The sequence below is a fragment of the Anopheles ziemanni genome, chromosome 3, assembly GCF_943734765.1.
Source record: "Anopheles ziemanni chromosome 3, idAnoZiCoDA_A2_x.2, whole genome shotgun sequence".
In the NCBI taxonomy this organism is placed as follows: Eukaryota; Metazoa; Arthropoda; class Insecta; order Diptera; family Culicidae; genus Anopheles; species Anopheles ziemanni.
This window is the reverse complement of record NC_080706.1, coordinates 45,474,897-45,499,840: the sequence shown is the minus strand read 5'-3', so window position 1 is coordinate 45,499,840 and position 24,944 is coordinate 45,474,897. Positions and strand designations below refer to the sequence as shown.

At 47.6% G+C, this 24,944-nt stretch overlaps 3 protein-coding genes across 3 annotated transcripts; 1 reads left to right on the top strand and 2 right to left on the bottom strand.

The window, feature by feature from the left end:
- Positions 1-36: 36 nt before the first annotated feature.
- On the bottom strand, positions 37-2,484 carry LOC131286021 (5-aminolevulinate synthase, erythroid-specific, mitochondrial). Its single transcript, XM_058314879.1, has one exon. It carries the CDS (start codon positions 2,419-2,421, stop codon positions 679-681), a length of 1,743 nt encoding a protein of 580 aa, XP_058170862.1. The 5' UTR covers positions 2,422-2,484; the 3' UTR covers positions 37-678.
- Positions 2,485-9,656: 7,172 nt separating this feature from the next.
- Positions 9,657-18,008, top strand: LOC131284854 (uncharacterized). Its single transcript, XM_058313712.1, has 9 exons — positions 9,657-10,726; positions 10,793-13,449; positions 13,702-14,933; positions 14,994-15,532; positions 15,601-15,729; positions 15,860-15,981; positions 16,967-17,063; positions 17,139-17,305; positions 17,420-18,008. Exons 1-9 carry the CDS (start codon positions 10,430-10,432, stop codon positions 17,595-17,597), a joined length of 5,418 nt encoding a protein of 1,805 aa, XP_058169695.1. The 5' UTR covers positions 9,657-10,429; the 3' UTR covers positions 17,598-18,008.
- Positions 18,009-20,164: 2,156 nt separating this feature from the next.
- LOC131287376 (putative tricarboxylate transport protein, mitochondrial) lies at positions 20,165-21,520 on the bottom strand. Its single transcript, XM_058316419.1, has 2 exons — positions 21,168-21,520; positions 20,165-20,932 (listed from the first exon to the last, which is right to left on the bottom strand). The coding sequence occupies exons 1-2, from the start codon at positions 21,518-21,520 to the stop codon at positions 20,305-20,307; spliced, it is 981 nt and encodes a 326-aa protein (XP_058172402.1). The 3' UTR covers positions 20,165-20,304.
- Between the last annotated feature and the right edge of the window lie 3,424 nt (positions 21,521-24,944).

The window sequence follows — 24,944 nt, the reverse complement described above, 5'->3', positions numbered from 1 at the left end:
TATAATAAAAAAATAACCATTTTGTCCCATTCACAGTATATTTTTATTAGACAGACATATATTTTATTGGAATATTATTGTGTTTCAATGGTTTATTGTCAACAACATATCGACGAACATACTCATGTGAGGAGAACGAATTTGTTTAAATTAATCTGATTTCATTGCACTGCCACCACGGCGCAGGGTACCTTCTTAGCCAAGGTGCGGCCAAACTAGTAAAACAAATAACGATTCAATCATATAGCGCCTGGAATGAGGTCGATTGACGATAAAGGATTTGTTTTGAACACAAACGCTTACGGAAACTAAGAAAAAAAAACTACAAATACAAATTTAAATGGTAAAGGTATCCTGCACTGCAGCCGAAATAACATTTATCGCCGTGCTGGCGGTTATCTAATACAACAACGAACAATTCGGTACACATCTAGATAAATAGTATATAGAGAGGAGCGTTCGCTGTGGAAAGAAATCAATCGACACATGTTGCGATTGTGGCGCGTTGGAGGGTTAGGCTGGGAGACAGAGATTGCCGAAATTGTACACTCCAGACGTTCGATCGTCGATACGCTATTGTCGCGAAGACCCGTGAAGAGTTTGAGCTAAAGTTGTGGAACGGAAACCACCACCATTGTCATGTCCAAGGGTGTGTGAGTGTTTGTATCCGCTGCAGCTTTAGTTGGCAACGGCGGCAATCTGCGGGCAGTTCGGTATCTGGCAGATGACTTCGGCCGCACAGCTTGAGGACGCCGTCGGCGCCGATCCCTTGGTGCGGGACTCGAAGCGATCGAACAGTAGCGGCTTGCGGCAGAAGGCGCACTCGGCCGGGCATTGGTTACCGCCCAGCGGCATACCAAGCTCCTGCCAGACCACCTTCATGTCCCGAACCATCTCGTCCATCATGGGGCGCGTGTGGTGAGGCGTCGGAGCCAGCCGTAGCTTCTCCTCACCACGTGCCACCGTTGGATAGTTGATGGCCTGCACGTAGTGTCCGAAGCGCTGAATCATTCGATCCGACACATCGGTGCACTGACGCGGATTGCCAATCTTCACCGGTATAATATGGCTCGGGGTGTGCTCCACCGGGAAGCCCTCCTCCTGTAGCCGCCGACGAAGGTAGCGCACGTTATCCTGATGGCGAGACCGCAGCTCCCGACCCTCGTCGGATGCCAGAATCTCGATCGCCTTCAGTGCCCCGCACAGGACCGTCGGTGGAAGCGACGTGGTGAAGATGAAACCGGCCGCGTACGAACGAATCATATCGACCAGCAGCTCCGTTCCGGCGATATAGCCACCGACGTTACCGAACGCTTTCCCGAGCGTCCCCGAGATGATGTCCATGTTATGCAGTTGGCCCTCGCGTTCACCAATGCCTGCGCCGTGCTCTCCGTAAAGGCCGACCGCGTGCACTTCGTCCACGAACGTGAGTGCCCCGTACTCGTGCGCGATTTCGCACAGCTCCTCCAACGGGCACACGGCACCGGTCATGGAATGCACCGTTTCAAATGCAACGATCTTCGGCAGCGAACGATCGACCTTCTCTAGCAGCTCGCGTAAGTGCGCCGGGTCGTTGTGGCGGAAGATGTGCTTCGGAACGCCACTGTTCCGAATACCCTGGATCATCGACGCGTGGTTACCCGCGTCGGAAAAGATGTGGCACCCGGGCAGTGCCTTGGCAAGCGTAAATAGTGTCGAATCGTTTGCCACGAAACAGGAAGTGAACAGCAGCGCACTCTCCTTCTTGTGCAGCTGGGCCAGCCGCTTTTCGAGGTTCTCATGGTTCATTGAGTTGCCCGAGATGTTGCGCGTACCACCCGCACCCGTGCCGTACGTCTCGAGTGCGTCCGCGACCGCTCGCTTTACCTCCGGATGACACGACATGCCGAGGTAATCGTTAGAGCACCACACCGTGATCGGTCGCTCACCCCACGAGTACTCGAGGGCACGCGGGAACTGACCTTCGGCGGCCAAACGGTTCACCTTCTTGAACACCCGGTACGAGTGGTCCTTCTTCTTGCGGAGGATTTGCTCGTGGAAGAAATCTTCGTACGCGAACGTACGCTCCGTCGGCACTTCGACACTTTCCACACCCAGCTTCTTCACGTGCGGTCCGGCCGTGCTCAGGAACGGACACTTCTTCGACCCTTCCACCGACGATTGTTGCGCCGGTTCGGGCTTCGGTTGCGAGCTCAAATTACGACGCGATTGCGCACTACTCAGCTCGGTACCCTTCGCCTCCTTTCCTACCATCGAACCAGTTTCAGCTCCCGGGGCAGCGCTTCCGGTTCCTTGCGATCCTTGCAGCGTCGAGATGGTACGCTGCACCACCGGACACTGCGCGCCGTACGTCTTGAGCAGGGTAGGCGCATAGTTGCGCACGTAGCTCGTGCTGAGGCGAGTCAGGAATGGGCAAGGCATCTTCTTAATGCTGCTTACCGTGCGTGCGAAGAACAAGGAAGTGTTGACGTTTAAGAGCTGTAGAAAAAGGAGCAAACCGGGAGAAAGAAGATCAGAGAGATTAATTTATGACGCAAAACGTAACGCAATTCAGTATCGTTGACATTCATACTGCTTATTTATCATAAATTTATTTCATTTCCTACGGGAATGGCACTATCTTTACCGGTACTGATATGTAATGCATGACTAAGACCTTTCAACGGTTCACCGAATTGAAAATCAATTTGTTAAAATAAACGCACAAACACCGTCCATCCAAGAGCAATCTGTCGTCAAGTAACCACCTTTTGCCCTGTCGTGAAGGTGCCGTTGCCAAGCAAAACATTTCGAATTGCAAATCACACTGAAGAAATAGAAAGAGGAAAACCGTCACACGTTTGGGGTCGCCAGTTCTGTCGACCGCGTTCGATGCGCTACTTTGCATAGTACGGACTCCGTGCGGTCAAGGTGATCCTCACCCACCGTCCCGACAGACTACGTGGTTCTTGAAGAGTTTTGTAGACGTATTACCAATATGGATCTATTCAGATGCAATGAATAAGCATTTTTTAATGCTTTTGAAATCATCCGTTATAAAACACTCTGTTGCAATATTCATTTCGCCCAAAAAAAACCATGGCTAACTTGATTTATCTGTGGTGCGATCAATAATGATTCAAATCGTCCTAAAATCGCAGTTAAGAGTTGATATTCAGATAGGCCTCTCAACACAACAAAAAGTGAGTTTAGTATACGGACCAGGGAGAGTAATTACCCTCATTTGATTATCTAGATGCATTTAAAAAACATAGTATATTAAAAGTATATCATTGCACACAAACAATGAGAATATGCCACATTCTGTTCCATCAACTCTTCTGGAACCTAATTACTGAATCATCAAAAAGCGGCTTTTAAAGGTACTAACGAACGGTATTTCAAACATTATAGAGCACACGACCAACCTGAATCATTTTGGGTGTTTCTATTCAACCACTGAAGCTACAGAAGAAAATCGAGAAATAACGAGATATTTCAAGACAATCCTTGCCGTCGAATGTGCGACCCAAAGATCAATCACGCGTAACCGGTTGGTGGCGAAGGAAACCTACGGCAATAGCCTTCTTTTAACGGCGGTCCCTCCACGGTTCAGTTGCGCGAGTTCACTTTCTCGCGCCTTGAGTCCTGTCGTAATCTCAAATTACGCTGCTAGACGTGGAACAATAAATCAGTGATGCTGGTTAAACACCCGCTTGCTTTTGCGTACACTGACACTGGATTAACAAAAATTGAAACCGGAAATCGGCGTAAGGTATGATTGATCGAACTAGAATTCACTCAAGTCCATATCCACTTGTCAGCTCCTTGGGAGGTCTTCGATCGCTACGATCCACGATCGTACGAAACTGGCGATGAGGTAACGTTTCACTACATATGCACACTAACACACGCGTGGGTAGGTTGGGGTAATTCTTCGTCGTTCAGGGGTTGAAGTGAAACTTTCAAATCAACCGTTCACGTTAGCCCAGGGGTCCTGCACGTCTAGACGCGGCCAGGTATCGGGCAACAGTAGCAGTGCAAGTACAAATTGGAGTCACACGAACCCAAATGCGAAATCCACCTCCAAGCGTTTCTTAGCGAACGGGGCTAAGGTTTTTATGTGGAGAACTTAGCGCACGCCAACACTAAACCGAGGCCACCGAAAGCCGACGATTTAAGACACTACCGGGGCTACGCGAAAACGTTTTGCCAACGGGCAGAGAGCGACAGAGCCTGCAAAGTGCCACGTGGAAGATAGATCTCTGGTTCCTCAAAAGGACTACCAATCGCCTACAAGATTCTGCTACGGACACTGATCCACAAGCGGGCTCGGTACACTTTGACCAACGGCACAGCCTGACGCGACCGTTTTATACACCTAGACAATCTCTACAGCTACCGATTGTGTCTGATGATTTGTGTTGCTGAAGTTATTCGGTATTCGGTATTCGGTATTCGAGTATATGATTCCGTTTAATCTCTCCGGCAGGTACCATTGCGGATGCGGTTGCGCCATCGGATCACAAAAACAAAACTTCCTTGCGAGGCGGGATAAGGACATGCTGCAGCTTGGACAGTAGCGCGCAAATGACCGACGGGTAAGTGTCGGAGTCAGGTAGTGATAGCCACCCTCTATCACACCCTACCGTCTGGTGCAAACCGTCTGAGGTCATGATCCTGGGGGAACCAGTATCAAAGACACAAATCCCGTGCTGCACGCAACCGAAGACGGACCTTTAAAAAATGCGATCAAGTCAAACAAAAAGGTCTTGTAGCCGATTAATTGCCGGAGGCCACACGAATGGACACTAGAATAAATTATGACGCGCCTCTAACGCGATCGAAGATTATTAATAAAATGGAATAGTCAAAGGGAGGCCCCGCTTGACCGACACGGACGGTTCATGTTTCGAACTAATTCTTCATCAAACATTTCAATCATGTTTCGTGACACGTTTGAAACAATCGCGTGTTAGTTCTGTATCGGTAACAATCATTCCCGTGATCGGATAAGAAGATACCGGATCTTCCTCCTTCCCACAACGGAGTATTTTTTCGATCTCTTACGCGGCTTCAAATAAACAGCTGTGCCAATTGAACCAGTACTTCTACATTCAGCTAATTTTTGGTTTCTTTTCCAACGTGCCTAAGGATTGTCGGGAGAGTTCCGTCCCAGGCGATAACAACATCTCCATTTTGATTAAACAGTACACGTTTGTTTTTTATTTAAACAACCTGGTTGCCAACCACGGTACACGCCTATGTCTCAATAGACTTTCTTTAAGGCGGACGACAAGCTAATGTTTCTTACAAATGAGGCTTTTCGTGAGCCTATCACCTTCGATCATTTCTATTTTTGCCTTTCCTTTCCCGTACGTTTGTTTCCTTGAGTGTTTACGTTTGAACTTGAATTAAAAAAATTTCATAATATTAGATATTCCAGCGGGAAAGCTGATAACCTATGCCAATTGGAATTTGTATGCAACACCTAGAGAACGACCAAAAATTTAGCATTATTTTCCAAACATACTATCACAACCATGTTAATTTCTACAAATAGCCAGTGCGTTGCCAGCAAGTGTGGGTCAAATATGGAATTAATCAAACCGATATCGCTTCGTCATGCCACACAAACACGCGCTGGCGGTTCGTGGAGATAAGTTAAATTTTATTCACGAGCAGCAGCAACAGCAATCACGAGGAATCGTAAAATAGCTAACTCATCAATTCTGCAACCCGTCCGTTGAGTCATGCACACACTTCCTCCTTGTTTTTCCCCTTCCCCACCATTGAAGGTGCTAGTTCGGAGGAATCGAACGACGTGTGGTTTAAACGCAAGTAAACACTTATGTCTTTCCTCAAGGACGGCTGCAAGGAGCGGAAGTTAAATGATAGAGGAAAAAAGTCTTCAAGATAGTGGGAACGAAAAACCAGGCAAGAAAATGTACTGAAAACTTTTGCATGAATTAAATAACCAACAGTTTAACAGTGAAGGGCAGAGAATTAAGAACAAACAAGGCAATGTTTGGATTTAAAAAAATATTATAAAATAGAACAACAACTGTTCACTATTTTATATACAATATACAATACAGGCGGCTCCTTATTGAAGCCATCGAAATGCTGTGCAGAATATTGTGTCACAATTTCAAGACGTTTGGTGTTCACAATTCACACAAAAAGATGTAATCATACACCAAGCATATTTTGGTAATGCCTGACCCTGGCCAGTCAGGTCATCTGGACAGGCCCAAAATATGTGACACGTCTGTCTGTACGCTACCGACGTCGTTTATTTGGGTGACAACATTTAACAACATTTCAAACGTACACTGATACCCAGGGTAGTGTAAAGCAAAATATTTGTGTTGTTCCATTGCAACTTTTTGTAATGATTACAGCATGACAAAAGAAACAAAAAAGGATGAAAGCCACAATCAATGTCTGGCACGGTTTGTTGCTGCAATTCTTGCACAACACGTGTCTGAATATGGGAGGTACTGCATATCGCAGAAGTCAGCCAAAAGGTCGGCCTAGATAGGGGTGGCCAACAGCTACCTCAATGCAAAACATCTTAGCTCGTCCTGGCGAACTTTCTTATTAAAAACTTGCCTATCGGAATCGTCCAATGTGAGTGGACTAATTGGTGGGCTCTGCTTTTCGTACCAATTTCTATCGATTGGCAAATATTTGTCCAAACATCCTGTTAACAGGGCGGGCGTAGGTACAATCAACCGTTGTAACGCCCTTTGCTGCCTGTTGTGATCAAAACCGCCGAACAGTCGAAAAATGTATTATCATTCTTCGTCTTCAACTGCTACTTACATGTCGCTTTTGAAACGTTTGCTTCTCGAGGACTGGGGAAAGCCCTGTTGGTTCCGTGATGGATGTTACTTTTCTTGGCGCACTGAACACTGAACAACCTTCTTCGGCGGGCGTCTTTCGGGGTGCAAAGTGGCCCCAACAGGGGATGCGAAGAGGTAAACTTTCGTTTCTACAACCTACTTCTTTGCGGCGACGTTCATCAACGGTTTTCTCGCGCTGTTGCTGTGGGTCTGGTGTTGCGTCTGGAGTTTTTAACGCAGATCTGTTGCCAGTCAGACTCGGATGGAAGCTCGCTGCGGACTGTCTCGTCGGGTTCGTGCCTCGTCGACACCTAGGGGGTATCGAAAACCCTTTTCCGCGCGGACCACGTTGTTGGTGGTGTTGGTCCAACTCGCGCTTGGTTTTGGAGTTGGGTCGTGATTTGAATAGGCGCGAGCGAAAGGCATAAAAAGAGGGGGGTACAAGTGTGCGTCTCCCCATTGAAATGCCTCGTGCCTCTGTGGCAGTTGATAAGTTGCCTAATCCCCCCAAAACTGGTCATGAGGGTGACAAACAATACTTTTACGGGTTGTGTACCAACCAATGAGATGGGCAAAATAGAGAGTTCTATTTTTTCAGTTAATGAAAATGATAACTATGCCAGCCAAAGTGATAAGGCAGTAAGAAATAGGAAGCAAAATCATTGATCAAAGTTCTTTGGAAATGTGGGAGCGTATTATTTTTCCATATACTATGACTTACGGGGCACACGCTCAATAAAAGTAAGCAAAAATGGCTATCGTACCATGACAATTTTTTTTTATGTCCAAGACGATACCACTTACTCCCGCATCCCGCGCGGTTGGCTCGGAATCCGAAAGGGGACGATAATAAATACGAAACTTTCCTTTTTTGATTTTATATGACCAGACGAGATTTTCCGGTCGGCGCCGGTGTCACGACGAAGTCGAAGCATGAGTGTGTGTCGTTGTTTATCTCCTTTAACATGTTTCTTTTTACTTATTTTGTACAGTGTCCAGTGGCTGCTAATCGTGACTTGCCGCAAAACCGCACGCAACCATCCGTTGGTACTGATTACATCAGTGTGTATTTTGCGGGAGGAACGTAAACGAAACATGGGGTGGATATCGCATATGGTAGATCGTGACCACGTTCCCGGCTGGTGTGGGATAAAGCTACAGATTAAAGCCATAAAGCATAGAGATATCGACGAATATGCAAACAAACGCTTGCGGTCTTTGGAGTATGGGAAAGAATTAATCGTAATTAATTTCAATCATGCCAATGTACAAATTCCAACGCTTTTTCTGAACCTTTGCAATGCGCAAAGGGTAGGATTGCTGTGCCACAGGGTCACAACTTTAGCAGTAACGACAATCTAGTAACTTTCAAGGCCAGCCATGTAGATAAGTGCTGCTAATCCTTGGCGACAGATGTTTGGACCATTAACCAGTTCGGACTGGTATGGTTAGCAAAAGTCTTGTTCACCAGACAGTCGAAAGCGAGTTGGCTAGAAGGACAATCTCGTTGAGGTCACTGTGGCTGTAACAAACGAGAAACGGTGAACATAATGGAGCAGGACAGCATAACTGCATCACGTGCCGTTCATCGGGGCTCCCAATGTTGGTCAAGCAGCGATAGTAATGATTTTAACGAACCTCTTGTTAGTCACCGATATCCGTGGTGTGGGTGAAGGATGCTAATTTTACACCTTGTTGAACGTACGTTGGCGTTTGTCCAAAACATTATGCAATCCATGCATCGCAATGAACAGGCACAGAATGCCAGGCCTTATATCACAACACATCTTTTTGTATGATTTTCACTATCTTCATCCAAAGAATATCCTTTTGCGCCAATAGATTGCCGTATTCATAAGCAAAATGATCGATTTTGTAGGGGAAACATTGCAACATGAAATGTGTGCCATTGCATAATGGCATGAAGGCTGGAAAGGTCCACCTTGTGCTCATTCATTTAGCTTATGTATCCAAAGTTTATCGTAAACTTGTGGGTTGAGTTTGATTTAACACTACTCACCTGGAATACTCTTGGGGACTAAAAGTCTCCTGCTTCGAGGTTTTATTCGACTTTTCACTTACAATCACTTGGGTAGAACACGTTCGTTTTCACTGTTTCGAGTGTCTGCTGCTCCAAGGATTATCAGGAATTACCAAAAACAACTGTTAAACTGTGACTAGAGTTCCTACATGCTGCAGCACCTGTAGGTGCAATGGTTTTCGTGTGGGAACGGGAAGCACTTAGTTCGTGGAAATAAAATAGTTATAACAACAATTACTTGTCGAGTTGTGTATGTATTGTTGTACAGTCTTTAATTTTAAGGGGATTTTGTTGATCTACATTTTTAAACCAGTATGATGTTAAAATGAAAAAATGGATAAGTGTAACGTTGGACTTATTTAGTCAGTTCTTTTGAACAAGACTCATGGATCATCACACGTCCGCGTCATCCATTTTGACAGTTGATTTGTTGAGTTAGCGATGTGTATATGTTGATGTACCCGGACGCTCGGGAGCTGTTCAATTAAAGGCAGGAACAATGTTAATATAATAACCAAAACTATCCAAAAACCATGCGCGGAGGTTGTGTTCTGTGTTGTTATGAAATTATCTTTTTTGTGTTAGTTAACCGAAAGGGAAATGTAAACAAATATATGATTTTCACTCTTTGCTGGGTGCACCGGTCGACTGCAAAGATCGGAGCGAACCTAGTAAATGTAGGTGGGAACTCTAGGGCAGCATCTAGAACCGAAACGAACATAGAAAGAGTTGCGTGCATTTCGATTGAATTCGTCGAGTAGCTGTACTGTTTGTACGGGGGACGTAGACAACTGTTCTACCGCAATTCTTTTCGTTCGAGTGGTGCGGGTCGAAAGTGATCGTATCCCGCTGCGGGCCACATTCCGATCGGCGTTGCGAAGTGGTAGCCCGAGGAGTTGAAATCTTCATTGAAAATTACACTCCTGCATCTCTACCGCCGCTGCTCCCACAACCCCCCGTGTCGAACACCAACGGCAGCAGACACCGACGACGAAAAGGTTGGAGCAGCGCAACAAAGACCTAAACAGCCGCAACTGCAATCGGACTGTCCCACTCGGACCCATATGGTTTGCGCCCCAATTTCACTGCGACCGTGTGCCCCGTGACCAACACCATCATGAAAATAGCACCTGAGGCGTAGTGTTTTTCCACCAGTGCAGTGACGCGGGGGTGCCGACCACCCACCTCCGCGCTCCTCCGTTCCGGCGAAATTCAGTGAAATTCTGTACAGTTCATGCAAACAGCAACCTGCTGCAAGAATTGCACTTATCATTCGACAAGCAGGCTCTGAATGAAGAGCTTTCATGCACCCATCTTCTGATGGACCGCTGACGATGGGTGCATGTTTGCATGTGTGCACGGGAGCAATGTTTTTGTTTTGATTTTTCCGACATTCCGTCCGCAAATCGTCGCGGAAGCTTGCTTTGGAATGCTTTAGAGACATTTGCCCCTGCCATCCCGGGGATAGGCAACAGTGTTGGACAGAAAGTGGACGGTGTTTACGATTCGAACAGGTCGCTGTCGTACCGGTTATTTTGTCAGTTGGACGGAAGAGGAAGCAATGAACACACATCGCCCACACCAGCACGGTCACGGCGGTGGTGGCGGTGGGGTTGGTGGTGCAATGCCAAATCTTCGCTTCGAAGAAGATAAGCTGTCCTGGGAGAACGCCATCCGAGCGTACAATGCAAATGATCCGCTGGACCTTTGGTTCAACTACATCAACTGGTACGAACAGAACCGGGCGTACGATCGCGTGGACAATCTGCGCTCGATTCTGGAGAAATGTTTGACGCTTTATCAAGACAACGAGAGCTTCAAGCAGGACGTACGGATGGTAAAACTATGGTTGAAATACGTAAGTAGCTAGGAACAGCGTAATTGGACAAGACATGTCCCCTTAACTACTCTCTTTTGCTTTTAGATCGACATGCAACAGACGGCGGGCAGCTACTACCAGATGCTGTACAAGAAGAACATCGGCACACAGTGCGCCTGTTTCTACATCGCATGGGCGCACTATTACGATGCGATTAACGGGTTCAAGCAAGCAGAATCCATATACAATCTGGGAATGCAGATGAAGGCACGTCCGATGGAAGAACTGCTGGAAGCCCAGCGAAACTTTCGCCAATCGCTAGCCGATCGGAGCTTGTACAGTGATTCGATGCCGAAAAAACGATCTGCCAGTACGCTGCAGGTGGAGCAAAGGCAGCAGATCGTGTCGCACAGCCCACCGCAGAAAAAGTTGAAACATGAGACCTCCGGCGTAGTCGAATATCAATACACGGAACAAGCGAATTCTCAGGTTCACACCCAGGCTCCGGCAATCCACCCAGCGAATGGTACCCTTACTTCGGAGGTTCCTCAAGCAGCACCCAGCACGAGTGGTGCTGGTGCATCGTCCTATGTAAACCACGCTTACTATCACCAGCAGCGAACCACGCAGCATGCTATCGCGCAGCAGCCAGTACATCAACAACAGGTGGCCCACACGTCCACTAACACTTCAAGTATGTCGGTCCAGGGCCAACAACCGTACTACGCAAAGCAACACAATGGTATCTTCTACCCGAGTAATGGGCAGCACAACGGATATCAACAGCCAATTGAGACTACCGTACAGACCTCTCTGCCCTCTGTCGCACCGCCAGTTGTTGGCTCCAATCATAATCAACTCCCGCATGATGTCGAGCCGTCCGCCCAAGAAACTTACGATTCCTCGCAACAGCACGTACCATATCAGCAAACCGAGGACAGCACTCGATTGGAAGAACCATGTGGCGAACCACCGGTCGATGCGAATGACAGTCTGGACGATAGCTTAATTGAATGTAATCTCAATAATTCTGCCTACGTTATTACAGCCTCGTTAAGCTACGTGTACGACGACAGTCTGGGCGAGTATACGCTTGGTGAAACGACAGGCCAGCCAACGATAGTAGAAGCATGTGATCCGCCACCGCAGGCTGCAACGGAGGAAACATCGCACCCCAGCGATGGAGGCATCCGACTGCCAGCGAACTTTGTCCGTGAGGCAAAATCCAACCACGAAACCTGGGACGTCCCGCTATGTCTGGAGGAACCGTACGATCCGAAGCGACGCTGCTGCTACCCGAAGCGGCTGGTATATCCGGACCTGCATGCCGATCGACCGACCATGGAGTTTTCGCTGGAGGAAATTCGAGCACAGCGATGGCACGCTCGTAGACGCCAAGAGCAGGAAACACAACTATCGGAGGCAAAGGAAAAAGTTGCGCAAAGACAAGTGCAAATGAAATATCCTCAGCAGCAGCAGCAACAGCAGCCACGAATTTATCAACAGCAATATCCGAGCTCGTCCGGTCACCAGCAGACGCACAATCAGCATGGACATTCCGGGCAGCCAGAACTACCAAACTACCAGCAGCAACATCAACAGCAGCATCAGCAGCATCAGCAGCAGCAGCAGCAGCAGCAGCATCAGCAGCATCAGCAGCAGCAGCAGCAGCAGCAGCAGCAGCAGCCGATGCGCCAGGGTTCGATTCAGCATACTAGTAATTTCTACCATCAGCAACAGCAGCAGCCGCACGGCCCTTACCATGGCTACAATGGATATAACGGTTCCCCTGGTAGCGGTCAGATAGTTTCCCAAACAATGCCCCAGCCTCCCGTGCAGACGAACCAATTAATGCAGACCCAGACTTATCAACAGTCTGCAGGTTTGTATCATCAAACGGTAATACAAAATCATGGTCAACATCATTCACCAGTACAGCAGCAGCACCACCAACCGCAGCATCAGCATATGCACCATCAGCAGCAGCATCATAATCATCATCAACATCAGCAGCCGCAGCAGCAGCACCACTCTCCGGTTCCAGCATCACAGTTGAGTTCCCCGACACCGACGACTGCGAATGCCGTGCAACCATATCCACACTCGCATCAACAGCAATACGCATCGCCTCTGTGCCACTCGCCTATGCATTCGCCTCCAATGCCATACCATCAACAGCCAGCCCAACGGCAATACGATGGATATAGCAATAGTAGTAACCAAAACTATGCTAGGCAGCATCATCATCAGCAGCAGCAGCAGCAACAACAGCATCAGAGACCTCCTGGTGCTGGCTCATCAGCTCCGCAGCCCCATCCGCACCGAAACTCGTACCAAACGGTGGCGGCGAATGTGCCCCCCTACGAAACTAATGTTTCCCACAGCCCGGCACACGGTCAGCATGTACAGCCGATGCTGGCGGGAGGATCGAACCATCAAAACTATGCGATAACCTCGCAGTCACCGATCGTGAGCAACAACAATACCGCTCCGCATGTATACGCAACCGTGGTCAACAATCACCAGCATCATGTTCATGTTCATCAGCAGCAGCAAAATCAGCGGTACCAGCAAGACGGAAGCTTGGAAGTTTCTTTGCAGCAGTCTCATCATGGCAATGTTCAGCAGAAACAGCAGCACGTTTCGCATACGCAATTCCATCCGCAGCAACAGCAGCACCAGCAGCACCAGCAGTACAATCATGCGCCTGAGCAGACGAAAGTGCAACAGGAGTATCATACGCAACACCACGTCCCACATGGGCACGTACAGAAGCAACAAGTAGTGGTGGTGCACCAGACGAGAGTGGATGAAACCCTTCAACAACAAGCCCATCATCATCATCATCCAAACCAGCAGCAGCAGCAGCAGCAGCAGCAGCAGCAGCAATGCTTGTCAACAGCTGTGCCACAGCAGACGTTCTTCGGACATCAACAACCATCTGCTGCCGGTGCAAGTGAAGGTAACCAATTGCACGATGTTAATGGCGGGTCAAACTCGGCATATCCCCCCAGCCAAGGGCACGCTCAACAGCAGCAGCAGCAGCAGCATCGTCACCACCACAACAATAATAACAACAATAATGGTAAATACAATTCCAACGACTGTGATGATATCGAGGAGCAGATCGAAGCGTCGACGATACGCTTTTCTACCCCGACGGAGAATGGGACCAGCAAGAGCAAGACGATTACGATCAAATTCAAGAAGGAGAAAGCGTCGGGCGTCGGTTCGCCGTTGGCCACTACCGGAAGTGAAGGGTCCGTCCGAAGTCCCTACCAGAACACGGACCACCAGCAGCAACAGTATTCGATCGGAGGCGAAAGTATTGTGGCGGGTAAAAAGCACGTCAAGCACATGTCGAAGGAAGAAGCTGGTATGGGAGCAAGGAAAGGCAAGGCAGTGTCTGCGGGTGGGAAAGGTGCTTGTCGATCGAAGCACACGAAGAAGAAGAGCCACGCCGCGGATGCGGAGGACGATGACGATGTGTCACTTGTGCATCTGCTTTCGCGTTCGGTCGATGGGGAGAAGGACGAAGATTCGTCTTTTTCGGTGCAATCGGTGCCGGTAGGGTGTGGTGGTTCGGCGGGTTCTTCGTCATCGGCGAAGAAGAGTAAAATATCCAAGCGCTCGAATTCGAAGAAAACGGTGGCGAAAGCGAGGCGCCCCGAACGGTACGAGCTGGAGGAGGAGTATCAGGTGGAAGACGATGCCGACGAGGACGGCGATGAGGACGGAGTGGATGCCGCCTATGCGGACGACGAGGATGAGGACGACGATGACGAGGACAACGAGGAAGACGATGGCGTGCAGGATGATGATTACTATGAGGAGGAAGAGGAAGATGAAGAGGACGAGGAGGTGCACGATAACGACGAGGACGATGAGGATGACGAGGAAGAAGAGGAAGAGTTCTACGGTGTGGAAGAGGAGGAAGAATCCAGCATTGAAGATGGCATGTCAGGGCGGGTTGTTAAGAACGGCCGCCGTGGTAGTGGTGCTAGCAGGGGAGTGGGAGGAGAACCTACGAAGCGAATCGTCCGTCCAGACGAGGACGACTCGTCGTATCAGTCGAATTCGGAGTTCAACACGTCATTCAGCAACATTTCCTTCGCCGGCGACAACAGTAACGGTCCTTTCCAGTACGGAAGCGGTGGTGGCGGCGGCGGCGGAGGTGGAGGTGGTGGCAGTGGCAGTGGGGCTGGAGGTGGTGGAAGTGGTGGGGGTGGTGCTGGTGGTGGAGGAAGTGGAAGGGGTAGTGCCTGCTCGACGCCAATCCGTCGAACGCAGACTTCGTCCATGGGAGGCTTCTCGAAAACGTCCACTCCGGTCGGTTCGTTTCGGTACCTTAGGAAGCATGAATCGAACCTATCGAACCTGGGCCAGAACGAGGACTCGATGAACTCGACCGTCGTGGAGAGTAGCTTCTTCCAGGCGGGCGAGCACGATGAAGAGGCCCAGCGACGCCGGCTCGAGAAGGCGCTGGCCACGATCGAGACGCACCTGGCGCGGCCTTTCATCGATCCTTTCAACAGCGAGCTGTGCCGGGCGTTCCTGACCAAGGTAGACTTTCCGGCGCGGGGCCGCGAGCCGTCCGACGAGGAGCACCCGTACTGCATCACGCACGCCAACCTGCCGAAGCTGGTCAAGGGCCAGACGACGAATCTAGGCGGGACAGCCTACAGCGTGGAGAAAGAGGTGGGCCGCGGTTCATACGGTTCTGTGTTCCGGGCGGTTAACACCCAGACGGGGGCCGTCGTGGCGATCAAGTATCAGAAGCCGGCCAACACCTGGGAGCTGTACATTTGCACGGAGGTGAAAAAACGCTTGACTAACGATGTCATGGTAAGAGATGCAGCATATTCTAGCAGCAGGTCCTTCCTTTATTTAAGGCTCACGTACCCTTTTTTCAGCTCCCGGGGTTCATGGATATCTGTGACGCCGTCATTGCCCCAAATGCGAGCGTGCTCGTGTCGGAGTTTTCACAATACGGATCTCTGCTGGACATTAACAACAAAATCCGCACGGCGACAACCAAGGTAGTCTAAGCAAACAAATCTAAGCAAGCTCCGCTACCATTTGGTGTGAAGCAATAACTACACAAACTTTCCTAGCAACCTATCTAGCAAGCAAGTCGATGATGTTAATTTCCCTGTCCTTAATTTCCTCCAGGTAATGCACGAATCTCTGGTGATGCACTTCAGCTGTCAAATTCTGTCAATCGTAGAGTATCTGCACGCCTGCAACATCATCCATGCGGACATCAAGCCGGATAATTTCCTGTTAATGAAGATGTGAGTATCGCTATACAAACTCCGCTAACTGAGTGGTTCCATTAGACAGTACGATTGAGCGAAGTGAACACGTAAGCGAGATGCAAACAATTTCGACAATTTCGACCTTGAGCTTAGATAGCAATAGCAAAAGTGAACGAGCGAAGCGAGCACGTAAGCGAGATGCACAATTTCGACAATTTCGACGTTCCGGTTTTCCCACGCACTTTCCCCAGGTTTCCCCAGGCGCTATACTTTTGCTAAGGATACTATGGATGCAGGATGGTAGGGGAAATTTTTCTTGCACTGAACGAGTTTTTGGTAGTCGATGGTTACTTCGTCGAAATAAAACAAAACAAAACGTGAACGTGCTACACTATTTCATTGAAAGTTTCCAATACGAAGGAAATGAAACGTTTTCGAGATTTAAGGGTACGGGCCCTGCAACCGGGACCTGTCAACGGTCCTACTTACCGGGCCCTAAAAACGGGCTGTATTACCGGGCCATGTAAAAGGGACCTGTCAACGGGCCGACTTACCGGGCTCTGTAAACTAAGTCCTGTAACTGGGCAGTGCAACCGGGCCCTGTAAATTGGCCGTGTTACCGGGCCCTGTAAACGGGCACTGTAACCTGGCCCTGTAAACGGGACCTGTAAACGGGACCTGTCAACGGGCCCTGTATCCGGGACCTGTAAACGGGCCCACTTACCGGGCCCTGTAAACGGGTCCTGTAACTGGCCCGTGTAACCGGGCCGTTTTACCTAGTTTTTTTAAATTCTAAATAAATCGGGATGTAGGATTCGAACTTCTGAAGTAGAGTGTTCGGCACTCGTGGTCGATAGGAGCTGATATTGAGGAAAGTGCAGTTGATTTGTCTCTGGATGATTTTCGTCTGATTGAAGAAATTGTCATAGGAACAACCGATTGTTAAACGTAAAACCATTAACAACATCGTGGTGATTTGATAATTTTCTATCGATTCTCTATCTCATTTGTTTTATATTAGTCCATCTCGCGATCTGGAAGCACCAACGATTCGACTGATTGATTTCGGCTGTGCCATCGACATGAATTTCTTTGAACCAAAGCGACAATTTAAGAAGGTACCGTTTGTCGTGGGAACTATACAGCATTTTTATAGTTTAGAAAACTTACTGATCTCTATCTGTTGCGCTTAGGTTATTCAAACGGATGGCTTCACCTGTATCGAGATGCAAGAGGGTCGTCCGTGGTCCTTCCAGACGGATCTGTTCTGCGTGGCCGGGACGATCCACGTGATGCTGTTCGGCGAGTACATGCAGATTGTGAAAAAATACGAATGGGACATCAAGCAGAAGCTGCCCAGGTAATTTTGCTACTATATCTCTATCGAGTATGGTGTTCGTGACCTTGCTGCATTCGTGCCGATTGATTTACATGTACCTACGGAGAATTAATTTCTCGTTTTCCTTTTGTACAGGTATTTGAAAAAGCACGTCTGGACGGAGGTCTTCCAGAAACTGCTTAACATTAAGGACATTGATCATATGCCGAGTCTGCCGAAGCTGCGCGAGCTGATCAACAGCGAGGCGTACAAAATGGACTCCGAGCTTACGAAGCACATCCGTACGCTATCGAATCTGCTAAAGAGTCGATAGACGGGGGTGTGGGAACCCAAGAAGCATGCGTTCAATTTAATATGCGCTCCACAACCGCGGCACATGCAAGTAGTACAAGTGGTAAGGATAAAATTCTCCATTTCGCCCCCGTCGTAAAGACATTAGCGATTTGTAAAGCGTTTTAAGGACAGACGAGTAGGATAGCACTATCTACCCTTAATCGATTAGGAGAAGGCGTCGTGTCTTTAGATGAAGAATTATTGTAAAGGGGTGTATATTCCAAAGATTTAGTTTGTTTTCCCTGCATAGTGTGTTCCTTCTAAACCATACTCTCTCTCTCTATCTTGCTGCTTTCTGCAGCTTTCATCTCATAGGTTGCAATTAGGGATATGTATGATTATATTAGACAATTATCGACCCATTTTTCATGTCCATCCATACCGGCCCGGAAAGCCCAGGGCGCACTGTCTTGATTTCGAAAAAATAGTTGGGAAATAATTTTTTCTGTGCACTTTTATTTAGTTTGATCGTTTAGCGTCAATCTTTAGAATCGATTGTGCGTGTCCAATACGCAATCAAACGGCAATTTAGGAATTTAGCTATCCTAGTGCTACCCGTATCCTTTCATCCTTCGGATTTCTGATCATTATTCTGCACGTTCGATCTTAAATTATCGACCTACTTGTCGTGACTGTAAATAACTGACGTCAGAAAAGAACTACTATTAGAATAGTTTAATGCAATAAATTCTAGCGATTGCGAGAAATCAACTGTGCACATCCTATTTGTATGATTGTTGCGTGCCTGTGTATCTGTGTGTGTGTGTGGGTGTGTGTACATGTTTGGTTTGTTGAATAAATAAGGTGGTAACAAAAGTAGGCGACTTAAGAATGCAAAAAAAGAACAAAAACAAACGGACTGACCGGTTGCCGGTGGTGTTCTAGCGAACCCTCAAAACCGTTTTGCAAACTCCAAAGGACATACGGGATTTGTTTTCGTCGGCACGGCCAGCGGAGAGTTTCGTGCAGTTCAACGTTGTGTTCTCGTCTCATAAACTGCCGACTGACTAGGAAATACGAATAAAGCTTGGAGGCCTCAACTGCGCGCGTGAGAAGAACAAACGGTAGAAAGTTTACCGTGCGCCGGTAAGAAAAGTCGACAAGAACCGAAATACCGAAGTTATAGACAGAGGCAATCCGGGGTAGTTGAATACTATGATGATGGTGGGGTGGGGATGATAATAGACGTGAGAGATAGCGCGCAGCAGATAATGGATGGATGGGTATGGCTATTAAAGGAATAAGCGAGTGATAATGTTGTAGTAATGCAAAGAGTTATATAAAATCAACCGATGGTGAGATCGACGATGTAATCAATAAAAGTATGGAGCAAATCGTAACGCAACGCCGAATTTGATTGAACAGTGTTGAAAGAAAAAGAAATTTTCGAAGCAAGCAAAGAGAAAACACCGATATTGCTGTACCGTTTATGTCAAATGACACTCACTTTATTACAGACAACAGTACTATAGTCCTTAAACACTCCCAGTTTCTTTACCCCCTACCCGCAGGACATCAGAAAGGGGTTTACACACTACAACGATGTATATAAACGTGTATATAGATAGATAAATACGGATTAGGAATTTCATTGTTTCGTCGGCATTTCGCGATCAAGAGCTAACAATAGCAATAGAGAGGGGTATTGCAAATAATGAATAGAATAACACCGAAGCTAATTTAAGAAAAGAAGAATGTATAAGATAAAATTTCTAATAAAAAGCAACAGTAATAATCATTCTCACACGACCATCTAATATTTTATATTGAATTGAGAATGAGGGTTTGAGTAGCGCGAAAGTAACTTGTAAAATGTACGGAATGCGTGAGCGTTTCTAACCATCCCTTTGGGCCCTTAAGAACTAACGTTAGAGTACCTTGTTTTTCGCTTTGATCGTACGTCAAATGAAGTTTCGTTTCGTGTGCATGTTTAAGCGTGTCTTAACTTAATCGAAGCAGTTCAGGCGTAACCTCGTATAGCAACCACAAACTCCTTCTGCTAAAGGGGAGATTTTTTTAAATTATTACGCAGAAAGCCTGTTTAACAGATATGCATGCCATCTCTCATGTTTTTTGTAGTTAGTTAGTTAGTTTGTTTGATCGTGGGCTTTTCAGTTCCTTAAAGGAATCACTATGTTTTACATCTTATGGCCTGGCGAAAGTGGTCCTCGATCACGGATGGTATAGATTTTTCCTCCCCGTTTTCCCTAACAACGGGTGGACACTAGTACTTATATTATTGTAAGCGACAGTCGTTGCATTTAAGTTGTGCCTACACATTGAAACCTACATGGTAAATTCTGTGCGACGCTATTGTTTTGTAACTCTAGTTCGTGTGTCATTGGGAGGCCCCCTATCGGGAACAGGCGGAAAACGGGTGTTGATGATATCGAGACCATTAGAGGAAGATTGATGACCGCCATCGCCTATTCGTTTTGCCTTTTACCCGTCGTCCAAAAAATCCCTGAATGTACTCCGGAATGTCGTTCGCCGTATTGCGTACCTTTCCCCGAGTAACGACGCCTACTCGGGCTCGCTGTTGTTTCTGCTTATCTGTTGGTCCGACAACGCGTTTGTCATCATGCTGTTTGTGTAGGACGCGATGTTGTCGATATTATGATGATGATGGGCACAAAACGTGGTAGCTCGGAAATGTTCCCGCATGAGTCACACTCAATGGCGGGCGACTAGCGCCAGAACTTGTTGAACAGATCCATAAACGAGTCGTAGATCATGAACGTGATCGCAACATCCAGACAGACGCGACTGAGACGCGGCACGGTGCCCTTGTAGAAGGCGGCCGGGCCCTCGTTGCGCCAGATCTGCATCGCGCAGTCCATGGTGTTCTTGTACTTGGCCGCTTCCAAACCCTGCATGCGCGTCTTCACTACGTCGATCGGTGTATTACCGAACACGGACGCGGCCCCGGCGACGGCACCGAATGCACCGACCACCATCTTTGGTACCGGCTTCGACTGGTCGCCTCCCTTGTACACGTCCTTGAGCGATTCCATGACGTAGAAGCGGATCGCTTGGTTTGAGCCCTGCTTCATGATAGTCGCCGTTAGCCCCTTGTACACCCCGGACAGGCCCTCCTGGCGCACGATCATGCCGACACCGTGGAAAAATCCCTTGAACTTGGGCGTCGCACTGCGCTGGTCGTTGATGAACTTCACCTTGACCGTCTCCATCGGCGTGACGGCCAGGATTGCTTCGGCCACACCGGCACCCAGGCCCGCCAGCAGCTTGCCGGATGTGCTCAGCTGCCCGTTAGGCTCCATCAGTCGACCCTTGAGGCTCTCGAATGCCCCGAATCTACAAATAGAGAGAGGTAAACAGTCATTTGCTGTAAACACACACCACTACCTTAACACGTTAAGCGCTACGCGCAAATTGTACTACTTCCCGTTCTGCCAGCGATTCGTAGAAACGCCGGCCTACCCAACGGGCTCTGTCGGCCCGAGCAGACCGACGCCGGCTTACGGGGAAGAACACTGTCGGCCCCACGGGGCCGACGTAGCGCTTAACGTGTTAACTATTGACACCATACCTCACGGCCGACTTTGGGATGGAACCGTAGAGCAGCACACTGAGACCACGGTACAATCCGAGGACGCCGTTTGTTTTGACCGTCTTCTTCACGCAATCCATGATGCCGTTGTACTGCTTGGTCGCACCCTTCTCGTCCAACTGCAGCTGCGTCTTGACGTACTCCGTCGGGAAGGTGATGCAGATCTCGATACCACCTGTGATGCCACCAGCTACGATACCCTTCAGTCCCTTGGCACCGGGAGCGGCCGCGGCGGCCCCATGCTGCTCCATCCATGGCCTCCACCCGAACGGATTACGGAATTGACCAGCAGCGGGGGTGGATCCTAGCGGTGAAATTCCTAACCGGTCCATGCTGATGATGTGTGTTCGTGCTTTGAAACCTTTTTCGTTTAGTTTGGCAAATCTACTTCCTGTCCAACACTGACTGGGAATGGCCACTGCTCCTAACTATGGCAGTACGGAATGTTACGTTTCTTTTCGACGCGGGAAGTAAAGTAGCAGAATAACTTCGATGTTTTCTCGTCACTGCATCTCAATTCGCGTTGGCGCTGCAAAAAGAAGAAATAACGATGGTTAAACAAATTATTTTAGCTACCTATTGCGTTTGTTTCATCGCAGCAACCAGGTTGGGCAATACAACTGCAAAAATGTGCCACCGTAAACATTGATCAGACTTTCAAATGGAGGGTACACCATTTTTGTTTATATGTTCAGAAACTACACTGATCGAATACACCATACAAAGTTATTAAATAGAATGATATATTTTCGTTTATAACAAAAGCTTATATACCACTAAAACAAAGTTGAAAACACTATAAAATCCTGGTTTTACCGCAAGCATTTTCCAAAATATAAAACTCACAGGACTCACATAGTATTTAAAAAAAAGATAGGATGTTAGGATGTTTTAAATGCTTAGTTGGTGCCGAAATTTTAGTCTACGAGCGCAACTTCGTATTAAACATCGCTCTTATTTACAATGGAAGGATTTGTTGCTATTAATTTGAATAAACATTCTAAGGAAAATTTAATAGGTTTACTATGCCATCGATAAGAGTTTGTTCAATTTTTCAATTTGAGAATGTTCCATGCTTCGAAAAGCAGCAAAAATATACTCACATAATACATGTGTATATATATATATTTTTTTTTTTGAAGTATAACAAAAATGCACTGTGTATAATGCACAACAAAAGTATGATGCAAAATCATTCTTATCTCGATCGTCGATTGAAACCTTCGTTGCAAACCTTCACTCTCATTCACAAGTATGTTGTTCATTTTAATGTTTGTTATGAATGGGGCCTTCTTGTCTCCATCTAGAGCAAGGTCGACATCCGACTTTTAATGATTTTCATGATTTATTGCACGTGAAACTTTTGGGAAAACCCAAAATTCGAACTGCATTTGACGCGTTGAATAATAATTATAGCAGCAAAGTTGAAGTCTTATAATAAGGTATTTCGACTGCAGTCTTTCAGTCATTCTGTAAAACAAACACCATTGTATCTCTTGGTTGCGAAAAATGCAAAAACAACCACCCCCAATTGCAAAAAATATGTTGTTTTACTGCTACGTCAAGTGCAAACGCAAATGTTTGTACCGTCGTCTGGCACGCTTATGCTGCATGACATGAAAATTTGAATGAGAAAAACAGGCACTGTTTGGATTCTACTCGAGCTGCGCACTGAGGGAGTGCAAAGCAGATACGGAAAGATGAAGCCACGATTCGGTTGGTGGCCTGATACTCTTGTCTTATCGCGCGGGACCATAAGCATGCGCGGTCCTGGCCCTGTCTAGCAACACGGGAGATGGCCAACGTCTGATGATTCCCATGAATTCGATCGAACTATACAAGTGCGTCCGAAGCCGGGCAGCAACAGAAACATTTCAAATGGTTTACAAGACGATGCCACCTACCCAAGACAAGTAGTTGTGAAGTGGAAATAAAATCATTAAATTCTTCGATAACAGCTTCAAATGCTTTCTATTAGCACCAACTTAGCAACTTTCGCCAAGTGTGTCCTCAAACACATTCCAGTGGTGTTAACGAGGTCGAAACATGTATCCACCCTCCCTCGGGGAAAAGGTTTTGGGTTTGTGGTCCGACCGGCTTGGACAATAATCGACAAAGGCAAAACAAAATATCCCTTCCCTAAGCATAAACCGTAAGCAACATTCTGGCGCCTGTCTGAACACTGGACTTTTAACGTTGTCATGGGGACTGTTGTCGAGTGTTCTGGTGCGTATTGTGAATAGGGTGTAATGGGCCAACCGCCGAAAGTCAATCAACCGCTGCACCCTTGAACTTGAACCGGACGACCAAATTTTGCTCGCGCGACGACGACATTCGACGCCGATGGCAATTTCATTCGCGTAGTCGAAATCGGCCGATGGAATACGTTCGCACTCGCACCACGAAAAACGTAAACCGGTTCCAATAGGTAATTATATAATGCTGGTCGTGGTTTGGGACAGCCGGTATGGAAGGCATTCCAAAGTTTTCCAAATGCGGTCATCATCACTCGAACCGCTATGAACTGTAATCGGGCTGCAATAGCTGTGCGCTTATCAGTGATGCTCGACGAGTAGCGTATGACGAGGAGGGCTCACGTCGTACGACTGATAGCGCGCGAGGAAGCGTGGGCTGCGGCACGGCAGATGCGTGTTCCAGGTCCGATAGAGGTCAGACAGTCTACAGCTGGGACGGCGAAGGGTAATGCTTAGAGCTTGTAAGGGAGACACGCCGGAGTTGGACAGCTCAGCCGGATGAGACACGATCAATCTTTCACCTTGACTTGCACTTTCCTCCAACATCTAGCTGAGTACAACTACTCCAGCGCGCACCGACTTCTATATGTTGCCAGGGGAAACGGGTGTGCCATGTTTCCCGGCACATGAGCATGCGAAACGTTGAAGTTAACGCTTTTTGCCAATTGTGATGACTTTGCGTTAACATTCGCATACGCCATTTCTGACGTCATTGTGGTGGATTGCTTTTTTACTCGGGTGATATTTGCTTTTCCATTCAGTCGAACATTGCCTCTACCATTTAAACCAGCCTGGAAGTGAGGTTTGTTGGTGACCGGGACAAAAAAAAAACAAATCTCGCCGTTCTCTGTTGTGTCCACAAATGCACTACAACGGGTCGTTATGCAATGCGTGAGTATTTTTGTACAACGCTGGTGGCACACTTTCACGTCGATCGTGAACGCCGAACTCACGTTGATCCCCTCCAGCCCCAGATGGTTGAACCGTGCTTGCGCAAACCGCAACTGCCCAACCTTTGCGGACGAAATTTTGGACGGCTTTGTGTCTAGTGAACCATGGTACACTGAAAGCCCTTCGAGAGTCAGTTTGGTTGCCTTTTTCTAAGGGTTCGGCAAGGTTGAATCACAAGCAGCACCTACCGGGGAGGACGAGCGGATTAAGCCAGTGTGCTTGCTGGTTCACGACACCACACTCCGAACTGTTGCCCGTGCGCGCGCGCGATTCGAACTACTGCGTGGAACTGACTTTATCGTTCGAAGTGGCGCGGGGTGGCGAACGAACCTCAATGACGAAGCTCTGGACAGTGCACATTGGTTGCTATGTAGGTTGACCAACCACTGTAAATTGCTTTTCAAATTTTCTATAGAACAATTTAGCAAGTATTTTTTGTAGCAAAACATATTTTTGTTTGGTTTCATATTAGAACCATATCGAAATTTATACATATTTAAACTTAATCTTAAATTTAAACAATCTATGTCTCAAAACTTTTTTGGATGGA

Bases quoted from the DNA above. Each gene is read 5' to 3' on its own strand.
- LOC131286021 (XM_058314879.1), bottom strand. From the start codon at position 2,421: ATGCCTTGCCCATTCCTGACTCGCCTCAGCACGAGCTACGTGCGCAAC.
- LOC131284854 (XM_058313712.1), top strand. From the start codon at position 10,430: ATGAACACACATCGCCCACACCAGCACGGTCACGGCGGTGGTGGCGGT. The intron at 14,934-14,993 runs GTGGAAGGGGTA...CGTCCATGGGAG, and splicing joins TGGTGCTGGTGGTGGAGGAA to GCTTCTCGAAAACGTCCACT. The intron at 15,533-15,600 runs GTAAGAGATGCA...CCCTTTTTTCAG, and splicing joins GCTTGACTAACGATGTCATG to CTCCCGGGGTTCATGGATAT.
- LOC131287376 (XM_058316419.1), bottom strand. From the start codon at position 21,520: ATGGACCGGTTAGGAATTTCACCGCTAGGATCCACCCCCGCTGCTGGT. The intron at 20,933-21,167 runs GTATGGTGTCAA...CTCTATTTGTAG, and splicing joins ATCCCAAAGTCGGCCGTGAG to ATTCGGGGCATTCGAGAGCC.